General features: G+C 43.8%; 1 protein-coding gene across 4 annotated transcripts in view; it reads left to right on the forward strand.

Moving 5' to 3' along the window:
- PHKA2 (phosphorylase kinase regulatory subunit alpha 2) overlaps nt 1-7,860 on the forward strand; it is a 152,849-nt gene extending 144,989 nt beyond the window's left edge. For 2 of the 4 annotated variants that reach the window (XM_056558759.1, XM_056558761.1), the window contains 2 exons: nt 1,067-1,267; nt 6,435-7,859. In XM_056558759.1, the coding sequence (XP_056414734.1) occupies nt 1,067-1,267; nt 6,435-6,608 (375 nt within the window). In that variant the 3' untranslated portion in view covers nt 6,609-7,859. Of the gene's footprint in view, nt 1-1,066; nt 1,268-6,434 lie in introns of all 4 variants that reach the window. The other 2 variants (XM_056558762.1, XM_056558763.1) reach the window with 2 other exon arrangements.
- Nucleotides 7,861-10,549: the final 2,689 nt, after the last annotated feature.

Below are 10,549 nucleotides of genomic sequence, written 5' to 3' on the forward strand. Positions count from 1 at the left end.
AAAGTCATATGAAAATCACATCTTTGGAAAAATGAAACACCCTAATGTACATTTACCTCCTGCACCCTTAAGGGGTATGCCATCATTGTCTGATTTTGAGGGTCCAATCCCTGACCTCTACAAGTCAACAGAACTGTAGGGCAGTTCTGACACAGTAGTTTTGTGTGGTGTTATTTTGAGAAAAAAAATCAGCTGCCAACATTTACAGCCCCTTTCATGCCGTGTATAATCGATGTGATATTAGTATGTATTGTGAGTGAGAAAGCACCATCAAACAGGTCTGCTCAAATATGGCACTGTCAGGATTCGGCAGGCTGGTGGTGGATCCTCTGTGTCAGAGATGGATTGGCGTGGACCGTACCGGAGGACCGGTTCTAAGTTGCTACTGGTTTTCACCAGAGCCCGCCGCAAAGCGGGATGGTCTTGCAGCGGCGGTAGCAACCAGGTCGTGTCCACCGGTAATGGCTCAACCTCACTTACTGCTGAAACTGGCGTGGTAAAGGAGGACTAGACAGAGGCGAGGTCAGACGTGCAGAAGGTCAGGGCAGGCGGCAAGGTTCGTAGTCAAGGGCAACAGCAGAAGGTCTGGAAACACTGGTAAGGCACTCACAAAACGCTTTCACTAGGCACTAAGGCAACAAGATCCGGCAAGGACAGGAAGGGGAAGTGGGTTAATATACACATGGAGCAGGGAAGCTAATTGACACTGATTGGGCCAGGCACCAATTAGTGGTGCACTGGCCCTTTAAATCTCAGAGAGTCGGCGCGCGCGCTCCCTAGAGAGCGGGGCCGCGCGCGCCGGGACGTGACAGCCGGGGAACGGGACAGATGAGTAGATTGGGATGCGACTCGCGGGTGGGCGCGTCCCGCTACTCGGATCGCATCCCCGCCGGCAGTGACAATGCAGCGCTCCCAGTCAGCGGGTCTGACCGGGGCGCTGCAGAGAGGAGAACGCCGCGAGCGCTCCGGGGAGGAGCAGGGACCCGGAGCTCTCGGCGTAACAGGCACCTTGCTTTAAGTCTTTGCAAATAATTACTAATACCTAAAAGTCTTCTCTTTCAATCAGATGACTGCTTGTGAGATCAAGTTTGCTGTACACGTCGAGTCTGTCCTCAACCACGTTCCTCAACCGGAGTACAGACAGCTGCTAGTGGAAGCAATACATGTGTTTACATTAGTGTCAGATATGGATGTTGATAGCGTTGGTGGAATCATCCATGTGGATCGTATTGTGCACATGGCCAGTGATCTGTTTCTTCAGGACCAGGTAAATTATTAAAGATTGTTCTATTTAAAAAAAAAATCAGTTGATGGTAATATTTGTAATTGATCATGTGTATGAAAGACATATGAAAAGTAGGTAGAGCGAATGACAATTGTGCCAAACCGCCCTTTATGCCAAGCCCACAACTTTTTTTAAAGTGGGTGGGGTTTCACAACAAAGCTCCCATTGATTCACGAACCCCTCAGCATTTACTATAATTTGTCTCAGTATCTGGCATCAATTATAGGAAAAATCTGCGCCAGCTTGGCCACAGGCACTCAAGATTTTAAAGGGGTACTCCGGTGAAAACCTTTTTTCTTTTAAATCAACTGGTGGCAGAAAGTAAAGTTAAACATATTTGTAAATTACTTCTATTAAAAAATCTTAATCCTTCCTGTACTTATTAGCTGCTGAATACTACAGAGGAAATTATTTTCTTTTTGGAATGCTCTCTGATGACATCATGAGCACCGTTATCTCTGCTGATGTTATTATAATAACGCTTTATTTATTGTTGTCCTTAGTGGGATTTGAACCCAAGTCCCCAGCACTGCAAGGCAGCAGTGCTAACCACTGAGCCACCATGCTGCCCTTAGCATACATCTGCTATGCATGGTTGTTAAAATGGACAGAGATGTCAGCAGAGAGCACTGTGCTCTTGATGTCATCAGTGTTCTGAGAGGCCATCGCATGTTGAAATTATCGTATGTCGGGGCCATCATAGGTCTAGGGGTCACTGTATATCCCAGGCCATTTCATTTACATAAAATAGTTCCCATCCATTTTGTTTCAGACCCATTTACAAACAAATAATATGATAAGACAGAATGCTGAAGCTTCTGACTAGAGTTGAGCGAACATACAGTAAATTGGCTCGTAACGAACCTCGTGGCTCAGCAGCTGATTACATTATTCTGCATAAATTAATTCAGCTTTCCAAGGGCTCCAGTTGCCTCGAAAAGTCCGTGATCACAGTCTTAGGTCTCCTAGGACTGTATCCACCTTTTCCAGGTAACTGAAGCACTTAGAAAGCTGTATTCATTTATGCAGAATAATATAATCAGCGGCCGAGGTTCGTTACAAGCCAATTTACTGTAAGATTGCTCAACTCTATTTCTGACCACAGTGACATGATATCTTATCGGTAGTGTATGTAATTTGACCCAAAAGTCTGAAATGTGCATGGCACATGAATGTTTCTATACCTACTATGTACATGAACCTGATAATGTAAAAATGTATGTCCCAGTGTAATGCCACTGATATTTCCCTTGTGCCTTCACTCAATCACACAACAGTGCGATTTGTCTCATAAAAATGTCATCATTTACAGACAAATACACAGTGTTTAGTGTATATAAATTCAAATTTTTCTCTTTAAAGGGGTACTCCGCCCCTAGACATCTTATCCCCTATCCAAAGGATAGGGGATAAGATGTCAGATCGCCGGGGTCCCGCTGCTGGGGACCCCCGGGATCACCGCTGCGGCACCGCGCTATCAATCCTACACAGAGCGAGTTCACTCTGTGCGTAATGACGGGCGATACAGGGGACGGAGCAGTGTGATCTCCGCCCCTCGTGACATCACGGCCCGCCCTCTTAATGCAAGTCTATGGCAGGGCACGTGACGACCGCCACATCCCCTCCCATAGACTTGTATTGGGGGGGGGGCGGGCCGTGACGTCATGAGGGGCGGAGCCTTGACGTAACGATGCTCCGGCCCCTGTATTGCCCGTCATTACGCGCAGAGCGAACTCGCTCTGTGCAGTTATGATATTGCGGTGCCGCAGCGGCGATCCCTGGGGTCCCCAGCAGCGGGACCCCGGCGATCTGACATCTAAACCCCTATACTATGGATAGGGGATAAGATGTCTATGGGCGGAGTACCCCTTTAACTTAAAAGGATCCCAGAGTATGTATAGGATCAGCAGTATCTCCCATCTTCTTCTGCTCTCTAAACTTAAAGGGGAAAACTCATTTTTTTAAATCAACTGGTGCCAGAAAGTTAAACAGATTTGTAAATTACTTCTATTTAAAAATATTAATCCTTCCAGTACTTATCAGCTGTTATATGCTCCACAGGAAGTTCTTTTCTTTTTGAATTTTCTTTCTGTCCGACCACTGTGCTCTCTGCTGACACCTCTGTCTGGAAGGATTAAGATTTTTTTATAGAAGTAATTTGCAAATCTGTTTAACTTTCTGGCACCCTCTGATTAAAAAAAAAAATGTTTTCCAGCGGAGTACCCCTTTAAAGGGGTTCATTTGAGAATATTATTCCCTATCCACAGGATATGGATAACAATCTAATTGTAGATTTCCCACTGATGGTCTCCCCATAGGGTATGTTCACACTGAGGAATTGGAGAGGAATTAACTTGAGTAATTCCACTCGCTTATTCCTCTCTAATTCAGTCAGCAGTGAAAAACCCAATAGAGTTTAACTTAATTTCCGCTCCTCAGTTCACACTGAGGAATTTCCGCAAGCAGAATTCCAACGCTAAATTCCATTCCGCATAAAGAATGAACATGTTCTTTCTTCATGTGGAATCCGCATCTAAATTCCCTTAGACCGCAATGTTAATTATTTTTTTTCTGCCAAAAATGTTTTTTCGTGGAATTTGTGCAGAATTTTCACCGAATTTGCTTGGAATTCGCACGGAAATTTAGAGCAAAAAAGAAATAAAAGATAGGGAAATTCTAATTGGTGGTTGTCGTCCAGCAAAAAAAAAAAAAAAATAAGCAAACAGTTTCCTCCTATATTCCACGGCGGAATTTTTAAGTGAGAATTCCTCGCCAATTCCTCAGTGTGAACATACCCTTAGAGCGGAGAGCTGCGGAGAGAATTTATAGAGCAATGGCCTGCATGTGCCCCAGAAGTAAGACCCCACCCCTGAAGTCAACTAGTTATCCCCTATTCTCTGGATAAGGAATAATCTTCTCCCATGGGAAAACCCCTTCTCTCTTATCTCTGCTGCCCAACTAGTCAACTTCCTTTCCTCTGCCTTTCTTTTGCCACCTCTCGCTCCTCCTCCACCTTTCTCCTCTGCCAATCCCTTCACTCTAAGTACCTGTTGTCCAGCACATTCAGTTTAAACTGAAAATGACATAAAATTCTGTCTGCAACCTGTGCCCTCCATATATATTAGGGCTGGGCGATATGACCAAATATGTGTATGACAGTATTTTTTGTAACTTATGGCGGTTCCACGGTATATAACGGTATTTCACCCCCCCCCCCAATCATGTGACCCGCCAGCGCTGTTCTGCCCCCAAATCATGTGACCCGCGCGCGGTGTTTGGCTTCCCCCCCCCCCAAATCATGTGACCCGCCAGCACTGTTCTGCTCCCCCCAATTAATGATCAGCCCAGCGGGGTACTACTCACATATGTCACCTTCAAACACTGCCCTCCTCCTCATTGTTGTGGGCCGCCGGCGATGGAACTCACTGTACGCCAGTGGTCTCCAACCTGCGGACCTCCAGTTGTTGCAAAACTACAACTCCCAGCATGCCTGGACAGCCAATTGCTGTCCGGGCATTCTGGGAGTTGTAGTTTTGCAACAGCTGGAGGTCCGCAGGTTGGAGACCACTGATATACGCTGTATCCCTATGCCCGGGCTGCAAAGGATACAGAAAATAAACTGTAACTCACCTACGTCGGCCACACGCTGGGGACGGGAACGTCGTACAGCCATCAGCCTATCACCAGCCGCAGCGATGTCCCACCCCGGCCAGTGATAGGTTGAGCCCACTGTCATGTAAGAAGCCGGCCAGAGCTCCTTACATGACAGTGGGCTCAGCCTATCACTGGTCGGGGTGGGACATCGCTGTGGCTGGTGATAGGCTGACGGCTGTCCGACGTTCCCGTCCCCAGCGCAAGGCCGACGTAGGTGAGTTACAGTTTATTTTTTTAATCTTTTGCAGCCTGGGCATATGGATACAGTGTACAGCAGTGGTCTCAAACCTGCGTACCTCCAGCTGTTGCAAAACTACAACTCCCAGCATGCTGGGAGTTGTAGTTTTGCAACATCTGGAGGTCTCCAGGTTGGAGATCACTGGCGTACAGTATAGAGTTCCAGCGCCTGGCGGCCCCCAACAAAGAGGAGGAGGGCAGTGCTTGCGGGTGACATATGTGAGTACCCCGCTGGGCTGATCATTAATTGGGGGCGGCAGAACACCGCTGGCGGGTCACATAGGATTAGTTCCCCGATGTGGGCACAGCACGGCGCTGGGCTGATAATACATTCTCGAGGGGGAGGGGCCCAACTGGTATTGCGGTATGGGGGAAAATTCATATCGTGCAGCCCCAAAAAATTCGGTATTCGGTATGAACCGGTATACCACCCAGCCCTAATATATATCTCCCGATACTGCATTTTATGCATTCACTGATCCTCACAAGACATCCATCTCCACCTTTCTGCTCCTGATATAACCATCTCCAAGATTTTTCTTCTGTCAAATCTGCCAAAAATCTGCCTCTCACCAACCATCACAACCTTCACTTGTAGATTGTAAACCCTTGAGGGCAGGATCCTTTCTCCTTCTGCATCAGTCTGTCATTTACTTTGTTCATATCTATTATACTTGGTTTTATGTTATCATATGTAGTTAAAGGGGTACTCCGGTGGAAAACTTTTTTTTTTTAATCAACCGGTGCCAGAAAGTTAAACAGATTTGTAAATTACTTCTATTAAAAAATCTTAATCCTTCTAGTACGTATTAGCTGCTGAATACTACAGAGGAAATTCTTTTCTTTTTGGAACATCTCTGTCCATTTTAAGAACTGTCCAGAATAGAAGAAAATCCCCATAGCATGCTGCTCTGGACAGTTCCTAAAATGGACAGAGATGTCAGCAGAGAGCACTGTGCTCGTGATGTCAGCAGAGAGCCCTGTGTTCCAAAAATGAAAATAATTTCCTCTGTAGTATTCAGCAGCTAATAAGTACTGGAAGGATTAAGATTTTTTAATAGAAGTAATTTACAAATCTCTTCAACTTTCTGGCACAAGTTGATTTAAAAAAAAAAAGTTTTCCACCGGAGTACCCCTTTAAATCTCTTATCATACGAACATCATCCTAGAATCAAGGGTGCTCTGAAAATAATAAATAATATTCTTTAAAATTGTATATCCATGCTGCTCAGTAAACCTCGTTTCTTTGGTTTCACAGAAAGCCCTTGGAGCTGTAGATTTTTACCTCGAGCAGGATCCAGCTACTGGGATCTGCAACTTCTTCTATGACAGCGCTCCAAGCGGGGCCTTTGGCACAATGACTTACTTGACCAAAGCTGTGGCCAGTTATTTACAGGACTTTTTACCAAATTCCAGTTGTATGATGCAGTGAAATGGTGGGACAAAATGTATTGAATGAAATCATTGCGCTTTACTTACTGTGCTCTCTGATTGGTTGGCTAACATCAACCAGCAACCAGAATCTTTAAGTGATAGTTTGGACTGAAAAACAGAAAAAATATACATGTAATATTTACTGTAATATATACAATATTTTATAACCATAATTTATTAGCTATTGTAGAAACGATTATCATTGATTTCCACAAAATAAAACAATCAGTGCTAAGGAGAAGACAAGAAAACCTTTGGTTTGCTGTAAACACAGATAGATGAGGCGGAAGTACTAGGAATGGGATTGCTGCAGATTTTTCAACCACAAGGCAAGAAAATCTGATTTTAAAGGGGTACTCCGGCCCTAAGATATCTTATCCCCTAATCAAAGGAGGGGCCGTCAAGCCCCCTCCCATGGGCTTGCATTGAGGGGGCGGGGCATGACATCACAAGGGGGCGGGGTCGTGACATCACGATACTCATGCCCCGTAGTCGTGACCCTTCAGACACAGAGCGATCATCGCTCTGTGCATCATACACAGGTGGGTGTTGCATGATAGATTGCGGGGGTCCCCAGTGGCGGGACCCCCGTGATCAGACATCTTATCCCCTGTCCTTTTCATAGGAGATAAGATGTCTTAAGGCCGGAGTACCCCTTTAACAAATCTCATCCACACTTTGAAGATCTTTTCAATACAGAAATTGAAATTCACAGCATGTCTGAGAGCATGGATAAGATGCGCATTTCCCCTGTTGACTTCAATGGAAAGTCAAAATCAGCAAACAATGCATTGTTGCAGATTTTGCTGTGGATTATTATTATTATTAATAATAATAATAATATTTATATAGAGACAACAAATTCAACAGCACTTTACAATTTGAAATATACAAATAAAGACAATTAACAGAAATTACAATAATATAAACTACGGTAAATATTCAAAGAGGAGTAAGGACCCTGCCAGCTAGAGTTTACAGTCCAGGGAAAAATCCACACCCAGAAATCTCCACAGATTGGTATGGATTTATCTAGCAGGTTTCCATGCGGATTGTTTGGCGCATAATCTAACTGTGAAAACGGTTGGTCAAAGACGCGCACAGTTATAGAACACAGAATATCTCCTTTAAAGGGGTACTCCGGTGGAAAACTTTTTTTTTCTTTTTTTAATCAACTGGTGCCAGAAAGTTAAACAGATTTGTAAATTAGTTCTATTAAAACATCTTATTTCTTCCATTGCTTATTAGTTGCTGAAAACTACAGAGGAAATTATTTTCTTTTTGGAACAGAGCTCTCTGTTGACATCATGACCTCAGTGCTCTCTGCTGACACCTCTGTCCATTTTAAGAACTGTCCAGAGTAGGAGAAAATCCCCATAGAAAACATATGCTGCTCTGGACAGTTCCTAAAATGGACAGAGATGTCAGCAGAGAGCACTGTGGTCAGGATGTCAGCAGAGAGCTCTGTGTTCCAAAAAGAAAATCATTTCCTCTGTAGAATTCAGCAGCTAGTAAGTACTGGAAGGATTAAGATTTTTAGATAGAAGTCATTTACAAATCTGTTTTACTTTGTGGCACCAGTTGATTTAAAAAAAAAATAATAAGTTTTCCACTGGAGTACCCCTTTAAAGAAGGGAATAAACGCTCATAGATGTTGCTGTCTTTTCCTGTAGTGTTGTACTAAGGCTTTTAAAGAAAACAGATGGATTTGTCTATAGAAAGCCTTATAACATATAATCTGTTTTTAGAACAATTTCCTGTGTTTTCGGGATGTTCCAAGCACCACATCTATTAACACGTAAAGCTACCGACAGCAAATGAATGGAGTGAAACCGAGTCAGCCAGGGTTGCTTTTCACTGTTCAAATTCTAGATAATACAGTGTATTTACCTTAAGACCTGATTACCCCATATTGGAGCAGAGTGATTTATCTGAGAGCATCTCTTGTAATGGTCATACAGTGTTCTACAAATAGCACAGTGCTCCTGCTGAATCCCTTTTTGTTCATAGGGATTGTACATCACCCTAGGTACAATGCCGCAGCCATATTCCTGCTAATGAGACCAGCGTCTAGATATCCTGTTCTTTATGTTGCTTGTGACACTTTAGCCGAGGCGCCTGTGGTGAGAAAATCTGTCCTAACGTTCAAAGCTGTCTGTTCAAAGGAAACGTTGTTTTGGTAATTTCAATGTATCCAGCTTTTCCTTTCTCAATCTATCTAAGATAACATGTTTCCTTCAACATATTTTCCAATTAACACTAAGTTAAAGGGGTACTCCACCTCTAGACATATTATCCTTTATCCAAAGGATAGGGAATAAGATGTCTGGTTGTCGTGATCTCCCTGCAGCACCTGGCGTTCGTTTAGAGCATTGGGTGCAGAAGCCGGAGTGCCAAACGCTCGTGAAGTCGTGGCCGCGCCCTGCTCGTGATGTCACGGCCATGCCCCCTCAATGCAAGTCTATGGGAGGGGGCGTGACAGCTGTCACGCCCCCTCCCATAGACTTGCATTGAGGGGGCATGGCCGTGATGTCACAAGCAACCGCCCCACATCGCCAGTCATCCGGCACGGAGCGAAGTTGAGATGCCTAGGGGCAGAGTACCCCTTTAACTTTTTTTTATACTAGGATATATAAACTCAATGGGGGAGATTTATCAAAACCTGTGGAGAGGAAAACTTGCCCAGTTGCCCATAGCAACCAATCAGCTTGCTGCTTTCATTTTTATGAAGGCCTGTGAAAAATGAAAGAAGCGATCTGATTGGTTGCTATGGGCAACTGGGCAAGTTTTCCTCTGCACAGGTTTTGATAAATCTCCCCCAATGTTGCTAATTTTCTAATGAATCAAAAATGCTCTGAATAAATTGTTGGTCAGTTATTAGTGCGTTTCCTGTAATTCAGAACTGTAAGTTATGCAAATATCTCTGTGTAACATAATAAGGTTGTACTTAAACATGTCCTAACTTGTGCAACCCCTCCCCTCCCACAGCATTACAGAGAGCGAGATTGCAGCTGCATCCCCCTCTTTCCTAAGAGGAGGTTTTCTATCATTAGTAAAAAGCCTTGAGACAGGGAAATTGAACTAAGGAGCGCTGAACTCTTCACTAATATGGTATATGACAAAGTTTCTTTTATTCACATGTACTACCAACTCTTGCCAAAATTGGTAAGCTTTAAGCCTTTTTCAATATCTTCAACTGGATTGTCTTAACTAACCAAACAGTAGGCCATGTTTTACTAGGGTGCAGCTGAATACCAGCTGAATGACTGATTACAACCCCAGGATTCCAGTAAGCTTATAGGGATATTCCAAGTTAAAATGACTTATCCCTATCCACAGAATAGGGGAAAAGTGTCAGTGTGAGGAAGTCCAATCACTAAAACCCGTTGCACTCTCAAGAACGGAGCCCCCAGTGTTTTTTTTATTTATTTTTTTAAAGAGTATGCCTCATTGCATCGTTTTGTTCTCTGTGGAAGCCATAGGTAGCTGAGCATTGTACTTGGCTGTATCTGACAGCTCCATAGAGAATGAATGGAGTCGCAACGTACATGCATGCTGCTCCATTCCTAACAGAGCCCATTTTTGAAGGTTGTGTAGGGTCCCAGTGGTAGGACCCCCACAGTCTGACACTTATCTCCTATCCTGCGGATAAGTAATTTTAACTCCCCCTTTAATATCCCCTGTAAAGCTGACCATACCCCAATGTGTGCCTCACCAAGATCAATTGTCCATTTAAGCCTTGTTACTTTATTGTAAAATTTAAGAATTTGAGACATTTCTTTGATTTCATTTATTTCATGCAATGAAGTGTAAAAAATAATAAATCATTTCATTTCTTAAGGGCAGTTTCCATGGGACTTTTTTTTTTTTACATGGAGCTATCAGCCAATGAACGAGCAAGATTGTTGGAATTGTGCGACCCTAAAAATAACTGTTAGT

This window comes from Hyla sarda, chromosome 2 (assembly GCF_029499605.1).
Source record: "Hyla sarda isolate aHylSar1 chromosome 2, aHylSar1.hap1, whole genome shotgun sequence".
Taxonomy (NCBI): Eukaryota; Metazoa; Chordata; class Amphibia; order Anura; family Hylidae; genus Hyla; species Hyla sarda.